The 15,295-nt window shown below is 45.8% G+C and overlaps 1 protein-coding gene across 1 annotated transcript in view; it reads right to left on the bottom strand.

The window, feature by feature from the left end:
• Nucleotides 1-14,810, bottom strand: part of LOC126022667 (cat eye syndrome critical region protein 2) — a 137,235-nt gene extending 122,425 nt beyond the window's left edge. Inside the window, exon 1 of the mRNA XM_049783641.1 lies at nt 14,679-14,810. Within this exon, the coding sequence (XP_049639598.1) occupies nt 14,679-14,810 (132 nt within the window). The remainder of the gene's footprint in view (nt 1-14,678) is intronic.
• Between the last annotated feature and the right edge of the window lie 485 nt (nt 14,811-15,295).

Here is a 15,295-nt window from a genome sequence, read left to right on the forward strand (position 1 = left end):
AGGTGGTTGGTTCGAATCCGGTGTCCCATATGGTCCCCCGTGCCTGCCAGGAACTATTTCTGAGCAGACAGCCAGGAGTAACCCCTGAGCAACGCTGGGTGTGGCCCAAAAAAACAAAACAAAACAAAACAAAAGTTAACCATTTTATGGGGCCAGAGCGGTGGCGCAAGCCGTAAGGATTCTGCCTTGTGTGCGCTAGTCAGGGACGGATCGGCCTTGATCCCCCAGCATCCCATATGGTCCCCCCAAGCCAGGAGTGATTTTAGAACTAGGGTTCCTGTCTTTTTTCTTTTTTTTTTGAGGGGGTTCTGAATTTTTGGATTTTTTAAATTTATTTATTTTAACATGTGCATTTACTTTGTCCCTCAAGCCCCCAGAATGTAGTACATTATAATATTTCTTACACAAAGCAACCCAAAGCCACAAAATTTATGTAACGCCCTTAACATTAAAAGCTGTAGTATTGTTAACACAATTGATCATTATACAGTATTCATTAAGAATGAGTCAAAGGAGTACAGCAAAGACTGTGTTAGTGTGGAAATTATTTGCATAGTCCCAGCAAAATATAGGGGACATGGAAAGAAAAAGCCTTCGCCTAAATATAAGAAGACCTTAGCCCTGAAGTTTTCTGGCACAAGAACAACTCAAGGCTTCAGGCATATTAGGTTGTCCAACCCAAGTCATTGTCTGTAGTGCCAATACCCTTTTATTTTTCATACACTGTTATTTTTTTTTCATTTATTTATTTTTTCACACAGTCCTGTCTTTTTCTAATAGTTAGAATGGGTTATAAAAGTTTTTCTTTTTTTGTTTTTGGTTTTAGGGTCACACCCAAAAGCGCTCAGGGGTTACCCCTGTCTCTTGCTTAGAAATCGCTCCTGGCAGGCTCGAGGGATCATATGGGATGCCAGGATTCAAACCACGAACCTTCTGCACGCAAGGCAAACATCTTATGTCTTACCTCCATGCTATCTCTCCGGTCCTGGGTTAAAAAATGTAAAAAAAAAAAAAAAAAAAAGGGGGGGGGGCCCGGAGAGATAGCACAGCAGCGTTTGCCTTGCAAGCAGCTGATCCAGGACCAAAGGTGGTTGGTTCGAATCCCGGTGTCCCATATGGTCCCCCGTGCCTGCCAGGAGCTATTTCTGAGCAGACAGCCAGGAGTAACCCTTGAGCATCACCAGGTGTGGCCCAAAAACAAACAAACAAAAAAAAACAAAAACAAATGAAAGATAACACCAGGGATTGGCTTAGCAAAAGACTGCATGACTCAAATACGTAAGGCTTTGCCTGGGTTCAATTCTGGCAATACAAAAAGAGGTTTGGGGAGAAAAGGATAGAGAGTAAAGAAGGGAGTACAACACAGCAGACAGGAAACAAGAAAGAGAAAACCAACCAAGAGACTGAAAACTGGGAAAAATTTTTTAATTCCACTATTTTGAAATCTAAGAGAATATTGTAATTCACAGTTAACAGTAATGAAGCAATGATGAAACTCTATTGTTATGTATGTAAATACAGGTATCCTCAACATCAGTTCATTCCCCACCCAATCCTCCACATCCTGAAAGGACTTGGGTTCTTGCTTAACACCACAATGGAAACTGGGGGTAGGGTGGGGAAGAAGTCCTTCACAAACAATGGGGGGTATGCAGAATTAAATTTGTATAGAATACTAACTTAAATCAATACTAGTCTAAGGTACAAAATTAAATTCCAAATTTTGGCAACAGATTTTTTTTTTAGATCACTTTTCCCCTCCCTGTATAGAAAGTGTCCTTTAAAACAAAGAACTTCAGGACACTGATTATAAAAATTGTCTCCCAGAATCAAAATGAATCTGCAAACATAACCATTCAAAAGGAGAGAAGACACACAATGGGAAAGGAGGAAAAGAAGATTTGCTAAAGAGGTGAATCAGTTAATTTAACACATTTTCTGTCAAGCAAATCAACTGTCCTTAGTGCCATTGTTACAGAAACAATGAAGGGGTGTTCATTAAAAGCAACTGGCCAGTTTAAAAAAAAAAAAAAGCCTCTAGCAGTTAACCATACTACTTAACAGTATTCCCAGTAAAAAACTTAATCCATTCTCAAGGATTATTAATTGGAGGTGGTTTAAAAGTTCAACACTAAAACATGATGTGTGTACTTGTGACCATATCAGTTCCTCAATTTTCACTCATTTTAGGAGGTTAAGAAGTAGAGGAGGGTCACTAAGAGACACAGTCTGCTCTGTACAACAGACAACTGTTCACACATTTAATTCACTGATACTCGAGTAAATCTATACTAACAGACCAGCAGACCACAATGTAGCTCCTGAAGAGTCTAAAATGTAAAAATCAAAACTATAGGCTAACTATTATAATGTGAAATTTAATAACATCATTTGAACCAAAAGACCATCATAAGGAAACTTTATTTTTTTGTTTATGGCTCTCACATGGTGGTAATCCTAGCTCAGCACTCAAGGATCACTCCAGAGGGGTGAGGGGACACAGACCAGCCTCATGCAAGGCAAGTTAAGCTATCTAATGTATTAATAATGCTCCAGAAACCTGTTTTTGGCTCTAGAAGTGAATGATTCCCAACCAACCTATGTGTATACAAATTCTAAGACTTAATACCCTAAGGCATTAAAAATTAGAAATTGGGGGGCCGGAGAGATAGCATGGAGGTAAGGCGTTTGCCTTTCATGCAGGAGGTCATCAGTTCGAATCCCGGCGTCCCATATGGTCCCCCGTGCCTGCCAGGAGCAATTTCTGAGCCTGGAGCCAGAAATAACCTGAGCACTGCCGGGTGTGACCCAAAAACCACAAAAAAAAAAAAAAAAAAAAAAATTAGAAATTGGGGCCGGCGAGGTGGCGCTAGAGGTAAGGTGTCTGCCTTGCAAGCACTAGCCAAGGAAGGACCGCAGTTCGATCTCCAGGCGTCCCATATGGTCCCCCCAAGCCAGGGGCAATTTCTGAGCGCATAGCCAGGAACGGGTGTGGCCCCCCCCCAAAAAAAAAAATTAGAAATTATGCCACTCCTCTCCACCAGAACACAAAACAAACCTCAGAACATCAATAGGCTAGCACCACAATGGAGAAGAGGAGCAGGGAGAGTGTGATGAGGCCATGATTATAAAAATAGTCTGATGGGCCCGGAGAGATAACACAGCGGCATTTGCCTTGCAAGCAGCCGATCCAGAACCAAAGGTGGTTGGTTCGAATCCAGGTGTCCCATATGGTGCCCCGTGCCTGCCAGGAGCTATTTCTGAGCAGACAGCCAGGAGTAACCCCTGAGCACCACCGGGTGTGGGCCAAAAAAAAAAAAAAGTCTGAAAACAAAATATAAAGCACAAGGTCATAGGACCCTATATATCCCAGGATGCCAAAGTTGGGCTTTGATAAAAGGCACTTTCTTTGTGATTATGTTTTGGTTTTTTTGTTGGTTTGGTTTGGTTTGATTTTTGGATCACAAGGGGCAGCGCTCAGGAGTTACTCCTGGCTATGCTCTCAGAAATCGCTCCTGGCAGGCTGGGGGGGGCCATATGGGATGCCGGGATTCGAACCACCTACCTTCTGCATGCAAGGTAAATGTCTTACCTCCATGCTACCTCTCCGGCTCCTTTTCTTTGTGATTTTGTAGGTATTTGGTTGTTTTGTTTTGGGTCCACACCTAGCTGTGCTCAGGGATCACAATCTTGGCAGACTCAGATGATCATATGAAGTACTAGGGATTAGAGCGGAGTTGGCCACAGTAAAGGCAAAAAAGGAGCCCTAACCATCTGATATGAGCACTCAATTGAAAGAGTTCTTTGATATCAGTCACAGATAAATGATTTTGAAATAAGTTCTAGAGCTCTTCTTTTCATAGAGACACTTCCGTTTGTTGAGTCAGACCTGCTGTGCGCTCTGGGATCACTCCTGGTGGAGCTCTGAAAATTACATGGAATGCCAAGGACTGAACCTGAGTCCACTGCTTACAAGGCAATTATCTTATCCACTGTACTCAAGCCACGTCTACAGCTTTCTTCACAGATGCTCAAAACTTTTACTGTGCATTACCATTATTTGTCTTACCAAAACAAATTTTTCCAAATACAAAAGAAAAGGAAGTCTACTGAAATCTGAAATGCTTTAATATACTTGACTGCAAACAAAATTCAGTAGGAGAAATCATAAAAAATATTTGGAAGTGATAATGTTTTCGGTTTAGCACGCTCTAAATTCTGGTGACACCATAAACATGTTAAAATACACACACTGGGGGCCGGGCGGTGGCGCTGGAGGTAAGGTGCTTGCCTTGCCTGCGCTAGCCTAGGATGGACCGTGGTTCGATCCCCCGGCGTCCCATATGGTCCCCCAAGAAGCCAGGAGCAACTTCTGAGCGCATAGCCAGGAGTAACCCCTGAGCGTCACAGGGTATGGCCCAAAAACCAAAAAAAAAAAAAAAAAAAAAATACACACACTGGGGCCAGAGAGATAGCATGGAGGTAAGGCGTTTGCCTTTCATGCAGGAGGTCATCAGTTCGAATCCCAGCGTCCCATATGGTGTCCACCCCCCCACCCCCCCACCCCCGTGCCTGCCAGGAGCAATTTCTGAGCGTGAAGCCAGGAATAACCCCTGAGCACTGCCGGTGTGACTCAAAAACCACAAAAAAAAAAAAAATACACACACTGGAGTGCATACACAAACCGAAAAAGTATCACATACACATACAAAAAAAGAATCTACATACTATAAACAATAGTGACCAAAACTATAAACACTTGTCTACTTAAACAATAAATTATTGGTTCTTGTGTGAGAAACTTTTTGGCCATCCGGGAAATATTTGGCAACATCTGGAAGACACTGATTTGTCATGACTGAGGGTGATAAAATACCTCCTTAAGGAGACCAGGGAGACTACTAAACATCTTAAAATGCATATCAGCTCTCCACAACACTTTGCTTTCAGTTTTAGAGTCACACCAGGCAGTGATCAGGGGTTATTCGTGGCTCTGCACTCAGAATTTACACATAGTGGTGCTCGGAGGACCATATGTAATGATAAGTATCAAACCCAGGTTGGACACTTGCAAGGCAGATGCCCTGCCAGCTAGCCAACTTCCAGGTACCATCATCTCTCTGGTCCCACCACCTTGACTTGACTTACCTGGCCCAAAGTATCAATACTGCTAAGGCCAAGAAATTTTGAATATTAACCTAGGGCCAGAGAAATCACTCAAGGAGATACATGACTGGATCTCTAACACAAGATCCCAAGTGCTACCAGGGGCACTGTCAGACACACCACTCCCACTCCCTGAATCCAACAGATTCCTAAACTTGATAAAACCACTCTACAATTCCTTTCTCAAATAAGTGTGACTTACAGTGGGTAGGGCATTTGCACATGGCTGATCCAAATTCTATCCCTGACAATCCATGTCAGTCAGAGTGATCCCTGAGCAAAGGGCGAGAAGTCAGCCCTAAATGCTGCCGTGTGTGTGTGTGTGTGTGTGTGTGTGTGTGTGTGTGTGTCTGCCTGTCTGTCTCCCCACCTCCCTCCCTCCCTCTCTCTCTCTCTCTCTCTCTCTCACACACACACACACACACACACACACAGTGTGTGGCTCCCATCTCTGTCCCTGTGATCCTCAGTGCTGTAATCAAGGTGACAATAAAAGAGAAGATACAGAAGAAGAAAACAGAACTCTTAAAAACAAAAACCTGGGGCCGGAGAGATAGCATGGAGGTAAGGTGTTTGCCATGCAGGTCATTGGTTCGAATCCCGGCATCCCATATGATCCCCAGAGCCTGCCAGGAGTGATTTCTGAGCATGGAGCCAAGAGTAACCTCTGAGCGCAGCTGGGTGTCACCCCCCCCCCCAAATCTGGGCTGGGGCAATAGCACAGTAGGTAGGGCACTTGCTTTGCAGATAGTCAATGACAGGGGTTCAATCCCTGGCATCTTATATGGTCAGCCCCCCATTGCTGTTAGGAATAATTTCTGAGTTCAGAATCAGAAGTAATACCAGTGGTACTCTGTATTGAAAACATTCCTCAAAAACACAAAGTAGAAAAGTCCTCTGCATCCCTATGTTCATCCTTGCACTATTCACAATAGCCAGAATCTGAAACAAAGAAACTGGTACATCTACACAATGGAATACTACTCAGCTGTAAGGGAAAAAATGAAGTCATAAAGAAAAAAATAAGTCATAAAATTGGCTTATACATGCATAGATATGGAGAATATTATGTTGCACAAAATGAGTCAGGGGAACAGAAGGTTAGACAAAGAATTAAAAACAAAAAGATAGTATGGCAATAATATAGAGAGACAAGAGGGCCGATCCATGGTAGGAAGCTTGCCAGAAATAGCTGAGGAATGCAAGTAGTGCAGAGAAGGACCCACTACAACAAGGATAAGTGGAAGAGGGGGGGGAGAGAGGAGAGGAGAGGAGAGGGGAGGGGAGGGGAGGGGAGGGGAGGGGAGGGGAGGAGAGGAGAGGAGAGGGGAAGAGAGGGGAGGGGAGGGGAGGGGAGGAGAGGAGAGGGGAGGAGAGGGGAGGAGAGGAGAGGGGAGGGGAGGGGGGAGGGGAGGGAGGAGAGGGGGGAGGGGGGAGGGGAGGGGAGGAGAGAGAGAGGGAGAGGGAGAGGGAGAGGGGGAGAGGGAGAGAGATAGAGTCTCTGATCCCAGACAAAAAGGAACATGAGAGGGAGAGGGAGAGAGGGAGAGGGAGAGAGGGAGGGAGAGGGAGAGGGAGAGAGAGGGAGAGAGAGGGAGAGAGAGGAGAGAGAGGGGGAGAGAGAGAGAGAAAGAGAGAGAGAGAGAGAGTCAGTCTCTGATCCCAGACAAAAAGGAACATTGGTGGTGGGAAATGTGCACTGGGGAACCGAGTGCTGTACAAAGTATGACTGGAACTCAATCATGAAACAACTATATTGTGAACAACCTTGTAACATGATGCTTAAATAAAGTAATATTCAATAAAAAAAAGAAATATTCCCCAAATCATCTGAGGTCTGGGGATAGTAGAAGATAGCACACCTAGGTGGCAACTGCTAGTTTACTCCGGTAGGGCTCAGTGGACCATGAGGTACATTCAGGCAAGCAGTAAAACCACCATATCATTACTCCAGCTCCTACAGTTTAGATATTTGAAAGCAAAAGTCATCTGCATAAATCACAACGCAAGATAAGCTCACTATCCAGATTTCTTGCTTTCCTTTTAAAAAATATACTCAGTGGCTTGGATATAGCTCAGACCTGATAGTTCAGCTTTAGAGAGCTTGTCACAAGCATGAGGCCTATGAGGCAGAGTTCGATTCCTGGCACTGACACACACACACACACACACACACACACACACACACACACACGCACACACACACGTGATAGGACCTGGCACTGACACACACACACACACACACACACACACACACGTGATAGGACCCTAGTGGTTCTGCTGTTTGGGATTTGCAGTACCCCCACACACACCCAAGTGTGATAGAACCCCAGTGGTTCTGCTGTTTGGGATCTGCAGTACCCAAAAGTGTGTAATCCCTGGCACACTAAAATAACGTGTGACCTGGCAAGCAAAGTAAGCTTCATGTGTAACAATTAGCCACTGCAGGGGCTGGAGAGATAGCACACTGGCAGGGCATTTGCCTGGCATGCAGCAGATCCAGGACAGATGGTGGTTCAAATCCCAGCATCCCATATGGTCCCCAGGCCTGCCAGGAGAGATTTCTGAGCACAGAGCCAGAAATAACACCTGAGCATCCAAAACAAACAAAGCAAAAAATAGCCACTGCAGAAACAAAGAAAAAGAAGTCTAACTATAAAAAAATGTTCAACAACCTCCTCTAAACTGTAGCCCAGTTAGAAAATATACATCTAGTTAGAAACTATGCAGTTCTGTGTCCTTTTGGCTTTTGTTCATTTAAATTTTTTACCTAAAGTATACACTGTATTGCATTGTACATAAATTTAAGAGCATTCTACCAGTACTCCCATTTCTAATCCTAAAACAAAACTTCAAACTGAGCTTCTCCTAATTCAAGGGCAAGAATACTGAACACTGCCAAGTTGTATTTTAGACTACCATAACTATGTTCCAGAAAATTAAGCAACATTGAACTGAAAGCCCACTGAACACCAAGCCAGATCCTAGTACAAAATATAAAATTCAGAGTGAAGAGGTTACTACACTTTCTCTATAGACACTCCTTGCTATTTCTTTTGTTTGTTTGTTTTTGTTTTGGGGCCACACCTGTGGTGCTCAGGGGTTACTCCTGGCTGTCTGCTCAAAAATAGCCCCTGGCAGGCACGGGGGACCATATGGGACACCGGGATTCGAACCAACCACCTTTGGTCCTGGATCAGCTGCTTGCAAGGCAAACGCTGCTATGCTATCTCTCCGGGCCCTCCTTGCTATTTCTTGAAACTTATAGTAAGGGGAAAAGAAGCAATCTTTCTTTTTAAATATTGATATAAATACAAAGAGGTTTTCTGACAAAAATGTTCTTCCCTTCCAAGATTTTAAATATGTGGGGCCTTAGAGATAGTAGAGCAAATATAGCAGTTGCCTAGAACACAAGTGACCTGAAGAGACCTTGGTCCTCAGAACCCACCAGCAGCAATAGCAATCCCTTAGTGCAGAGTCTGGAGTTAAGTCCTGAGTAAGCACTGCCAGGTGTGGTTCAAAAAACAAAAAGTAAAACAAAATAAGGGCATCAAGATGTATAGCTAGCTCCCCACCTATCTCATGTGTGATTCACAGCATGTTTTGGGGTTTTCCTCCTCATATAAAAAAGTGACCTTCCCCCACCACCCCCATCAAATGCAGGTATCAAACCTAGGGCCCCACACATACAAGACAAGTGTTCTACCTGGCTCCAAATTACTGACTTTTAAATCACATTTAATCATGTCCAGTCCTGCTCAAATATCGAATGGATGGATGGATGGATGGATGGACGGATGGATGGATTTTTTTTTTTGGGGGGGGGGCTGCACCAGATGACACTCACGAGTTACTCCTGGCTATGCGCTCAGAAATCACTCCTGGCTTGGGGGACCATAAGGGACGCCGGGGAAATCAAACCACAGCGAGTCCTAGGCTAGCTTGGGCAAGGCAGACACCTTACTGTTTGCGCCACCCGTCTGAGCCCATCTGCTCTATTTATTAACTTATTCACTTTATCATTGAACCACATCCCTAATCCTAATCACTTTTAGTTCTGTTTTGATTTGTTTTTTTTATAAGGCCTGGCTAGTGGGGGCCCCTCCAGGGTTAACCCTGGTGGTGTTCGGTGCTTGAGAGGCCAAGGGATGCCAGGGATGAGACTGGGTCCCTCTGAGTGCCAGGTATGTGCTCCAGCCCTCAAACTATCTGCCCAACTCTAATCATCCTAATTTTACATTCAACAACCATTCATCCTCACCAAGTTGGCTCTACCTATACCTTTATCTCACTTTACCTACTGTCATCTTATTATAAAGTACTTATAATACTTACATTAATAAGTCATTAACTTATTAATTCTTGCTATTATTAACTTTTTGTAAGTTACTATTAACTTATAATACTTATAAATTATTTTCTTGGTTGTTTCCTTTCACTCACAATTGTTATTTGTTTACATCTATCTTGCTAGCATAACTTTGTTTGTTTTTGTTTTTTTGTTTTGGTTTTTGGGCCACACCCGTTTGACGCTCAGGGGTTACTCCTGGCTATGTGCTCAGAAATCGCCCCTGGCTTGGGGGGACCATATGGGACGCCGGGGGATCGAACCGCGGTCCTTCCTTGGCTAGCGCTTGCAAGGCAGACACCTTACCTCCAGCGCCACCTACCCGGCCCCCCTTGCTAGCATAACTTTATGTTCAATAAATACATGGTGAAAAGAACAAATATGTGAACTTTCCCCCTATGATTAGCAAGAATTTTTAAAAGATAGCTCACATTCTAAAATAAAGGCTTAGAGGCCTTTATTTTATATATATATATATATATATATATATAAATATATATATTTTTATATATTTTTTATATTTTATATTTTATATTTATATAGCTCATATATATATATGATATATATATATTTATATAGCTCAGCGGTAGGGCATTTCATTTGCCTTGCACACAGCTTACCCAGGAGTAAGTAAGCCCTGAGAGTCACCAAGTGTGGCCTAAAAACTCAAAAATAAATAAACAAACAAAATAAAGGCTCAAAGAACTCTAAGTATACACTGTGTGATATCTGCCATGCTGATAGGACCATAGATCATTTTACAGATGAAAACTGATTTCCAGAAACAGTATTAGGGACGATATTTGGGACCAAAGAAACCTGCAATCTAGGTGAAAAATCTACGTGGCTGGAACAGTACAGTACCTCCAACATTTCCTCATGTATGCAATGGTAACTTAATTTCATGGTGATAAACCATAAAATAACACCTTGAAAAGCATAAAGTATTAAATTTCATTTATCATTTTCCTAGACCTCTTCCTTGGCCCAGTTTTGTGCCATAGCCATGAGATTTTCACCTGCAACTTCTTTGGAATATACTGGGAGCCTACAAGAGGGGATATGGTCCCCAGTTGAGAAATGTTGATTTTGATGTATTCAAAGCCACAGACATGTTAGTGGCATAATTAGAATAAAAATTCTTATTAGTAGTACAGGGGTTATGGCACTTGCCTGCACGTGGCCAGGCTTGGTTCACTCAGAATCATCAGTCACTCTAGCCCTGAAGACCCTTGAGCATTCACTGCTGAGTGATCTGGGTTATTTCCAGCACCACAGGACCTGAAAAGCACTGGGATGCTCCAACCCAGTGCTTGAATCACATGCAAGTTTGCCAAGAATTAACAGGAGGACTTCCCCAGGAGACTTTCTGAGGACTGCTTCAAAGAATCCCCACTCCTGCCAGCCCCTCAAGAAAGTAAGAACTTAAGGTTCACAGTGCAGCTTGAGTCAAAAGAGGCTTCTAGTTTCCCTATTCAGAATCACTTTTTCTTTTTTCTTTTTTCTTTTTTTTTTTTTTTTTTGGTTTTTGGGCCACACCCGGCGGTGCTCAGGGGTTATTCCTGGCTGTCTGCTCAGAAATAGCTCCTGGCAGGCACGGGGGACCATATGGGACACCGGGATTCGAACCAACCACCTTTTGGTCCTGGATCGGCTGCTTGCAAGGCAAACGCCGCTGTGCTATCTCTCCGGGCCCTCAGGATCACTTTTTCATGGTTGGAGATCTTTTCAAAATTTGATGAAACCAATATACCAGGCTGTCTCCTCCAGAAAAGTGTTATGTTCACCAAATCCAAATCTAAAAGCATCCACAGGGCCCAGGTTTAAGAAATTGTTGATATAATAGATGTACTAATTATAATTACTACCTTCAGTAATTTTTTTTTTTTTTTGGCTTTTGGGCCACACCGGTTTGATGCTCAGGGGTTACTCCTGGCTAAGTGCTCAGAAATCGCCCCTGGCTTGGGGGGGACCATATGGGACTCGGGGGATCGAACCACGGTCCTTCCTTGGCTAGCTCTTGCAAGGCAGACACCTTACCTCTAGCGCCACCTCACCAGCCCCTATCTGAGCCATTGTTATGAGATATTTTAATCTTATAATCTTATTGACTTCGGGTGATTTTAATTCTCTTATCTGCAATTTTCAAATTCTTTTTTTGAGGGGAGGGAGCTCACACTCAGGGGCGCTCAGGGGTCTCATTCCAGGTTCTGCACTCAGAAATCACTCCTGATAGACTGGGGGAGGGGAGCATATGGGATGGCAGAAATCCAACTCAGGTCCATCCCCAGTTGGGCGTGCAAGGTAAATGCCCTACCTACCTACAGTATTTTTATATACTGTATATATATTTTAAAACCAGGAATTTAGGATTTTGGTTTTCTTTTTAAAAAATCTTGAACAGTGTAAAGAAAGCAGATATTAGCAGATTTGTGATTTGATGCTTAAATACATCTTAAATTCAATAACCAAGTATATAAACATTTTTTTTATTTTGAGCCACATATTTAGCAGTGCTCAGGGGTTACTCCTGGATCTGAGCTTAGAAATCACTCCTAGAGAGCTGGGGACTGTACGGGGTGCCAGTGCTCAAACCTCAGTAGGTCACATGCAAGGCAATTGTCCTATGAGCTATTTTGCTTGGGACCAATATCTACTTTATGTCCTGGCACTTGCAGGGACCATATGGAATGCTAGGGATCGTACCCAGGTTGGCCAGTGCAAGGCACTATCTGACTCCTGTTAGCCACTTTTAAAATAAAACCTGTATATTCAAGGTTGATGAACAATTTAAAGATTTTTAAAAAGCCAAAATTTAAATATCCATGCTCTATAGACTCGTTTTAAGTGTATTACTTTGACCTCTTAATTGCAGCAGGTATTCTCTTAACCTCTCACCTATCTAAGATACTGCTTCACTTTAGATAAGTAAAAAAAAAAAAAAAAAAGGTGAGTCCTTGGGGATGGAAGGGATAGCAGTGTTTGCCTTGCACATGACCAACCGGGTTCAATCCCCGGTATCCCATATGGTCCCCAGAGCCTGCCAGGAGTAATTTCTGAGCGCAGAGCCAAAAGTAAAAAAGCCTAAGCGCTGTCGGGTATGGCTCAAAATTAATTAAAAAAAAAATTCAAGTCCTTGAAAATTGTTTCCTCAATTTTCTATAAATGAATTTAGGTTGTTGATTGAAAATAAGGGATGTAACGCAGGAAAAGTGCCTATTCACCTGAGTGGGGCAGGCTCTAGTGTTCAATCCCATCAGGGGCAAAAGAATAAAAAAAAAGGTAATTTCAAATCACAATCATGGTCAAGGATAAATTGAAATCTCTCCCAAGAATGAAAAGTAGTTTACTGCAAACGCTGATGTCCTGCTTTTACCAATTTATCTTTCAATTCTTTAAAGTTGTAATAAATTAATATTGTGAGGCTTAACAGTTAAAACTCGGCCTTATTTAAGACGGGTCTTCCATTACTTTAACAATATGAAAAGAGAAGACCATCGTCTTAACTAGCCCCGATTACTCTCGATCTTCCACTTCCGTTACACAAACAAATTTATGTCTTCAATCAGCTCACATCTCCTTCAGGAATTAAACCAGTTCATACTTCGAAGATGCATGTTCAACCTATAAGTTACTTAGTACACTAGCTCTGCTCTAACAATTCACCTCTGTTTTTCCATCAAGAAAATGGGAATGTAGGGCTTTGAAAAATGACTTTTCCTCAGAATTTTTAGGATGAATCCTCCCCCTGTAAACTTGTGCTCCCTGCACCACCTCCCTTTAGGATCTGGGAAGGAAGACAATGGACTCGGGACAAGTTGACCAGCACCAAGATGGCACTGTCACCACCAGCACAAGAGCCACCATTTTGAGCTGCAGGATGTGATTAAACTCACCAGTTCACCAAAAAAAAAAAAAAAAAAAAAAAAAAACTCCCAACCGAAAGAAATCAGACAATTACCGGACTAAGGGAAACTTCTCGAGATCTGGCATTTCCACGCCTTTTCCTACGGGGGCCGATTTCTTATCCAGTCTATAAACAATAATACAACAGCCGTCCCGCTAAGATTTTTCAGCAAAACTCGTTTGGGTCGCCTGCAAAAGTTCGCACTCAAAAACCAAACTGTAGGCTACTTCAAACGGGCAACTTATTTCCAGCGTTTTCATCCCACGATTTTCCTCTTAAGGAACGGTCGGCCAAAAAGCCAGGCAGGGAGCGGGGTCCCCCAGGCCATCAGCTTCCAATCCCCCACGGCTCGCCCGACCCACCCCAAGCCTTTCATCATCTATTTTTATTTCCTCAACTCCAACCAGCGAGGCTCTCACATTCCGTATGGGATTTCAATATTTCCATGAATCTGAAAAGTAAATGGGGGGCCAAAAAGAAAAAATGTGACGAGTGAAGACGTGGGAGAAAAAATGAATAAAAACCCATTGAAAATGGCAGAAAGGAAAGTTCTGCGGGGGGTGAGGAGAAAAGCAGACCTCTCTCTCTCCCCTCCGAGACTGGAACCCTACTTGGACCCTTCCTGGAGCCAAGTCTGGCGACACTGAGAAGCGAGAATGACCAGAGTCACCTTTGTCCAAAGTCACCGAGCGCTCCGTGCGAGGGGGGCCGAGCGGAGAGCGCGGTTCCGCCTTGCCAACGGGTCAAATGGACCCCAACCAACCCCCCTGGAAAATGAGAACAGATCAATCAATCAATCAATCCAAGTGGGGGTGCAGGTGAGGCCGTGCTCTTGCGGGTGCGGCGTGGCGTGAGCCTTCCGAGCTCATCCTCCCCGCGGCGCCGAGCGGCTTCTCTCTGGGCTCACAAAGCCCGGGGTGCGAGCGCGGGGCCCCTTCGGCCTGGCGCTTCCCTGCCCGCACGCTCGCGGGGCCCGAGGAGAATGGTGGCGGCCGGAGCAGCTCCGGGGGACTCGCGGGGCTGAGAAGAGCGAGTCCCCGAACTTTCTTGGGGCGGCCGCGTCCCGTCCCCAGCGCTTCTCCGGGGCGCGCGCGACTCGCCGAGAGGTTCCACGCGCCGGGCAGCGGGGCCGGGGCTCCGGGCTCGCTCTCCGCTCCGAGGCACACGGGGTGCGCGAGAGGACCCCGCGCTCGGGCGCCCCGAAGATCGCACGCAGCGCGCCTCGTGCCCAGGCGAGGGTCCTCCCGGCGGGCTCACCTCGATCTCGAAGTCGGGCAGGCGGAAGGCGGTGCGGAAGAGCGAGCAGAAGTGCGCGATGGCCGGCACTTCCCACCACGAGCGCAGCTCGCCCAGCCCGGCCGCGCCGTGGCCGCCGTCCTCCGGGCGCATCTCCGGCCGCCCGCCCGCCCGCCCTCCGCTCCCCGACGCTCGGCGCGGCGCTCCGAGCCTGCGGCCGCTGCTCCGCTCCCCGCGAGCGCGCGCTGGACGGCTCGAGAGCTACTGAGGCGGCGGCGGCGGCGGCGGCAGCTCCGGCTGCCCGCGGCCGGCCCCGCGCGCGCGCTCCATCGTGCGGCTGCGGCTGCTGGCGGCGGCGGCGGCGCCCCGGCCGGCCAGTCGCTCGCTCTCGTCGTCCCCGTCGGTCGCGCCCAGGAAAACAGATGGGCCGGGGGGAGGGGCGGGGGCCGCCCACGAGGAGGGGCGGGGCCGCGCGCGGCACCACAACAACCCCCGCCCCCGCCCGCCCGCGCGCCCCGCCCCGCGCCCGCAGCTGCCCGCGGAGGGGGAGGGGCGGCCGCCCCGAGGGGGCAGGACCGGAAGAGGGCCGGGGTCAGCCCGCGCCGAGCGACCACCCCCGCCCGCGCGGCCGGCGGCGG

This window comes from Suncus etruscus, chromosome 11, assembly GCF_024139225.1.
Source record: "Suncus etruscus isolate mSunEtr1 chromosome 11, mSunEtr1.pri.cur, whole genome shotgun sequence".
In the NCBI taxonomy this organism is placed as follows: Eukaryota; Metazoa; Chordata; class Mammalia; order Eulipotyphla; family Soricidae; genus Suncus; species Suncus etruscus.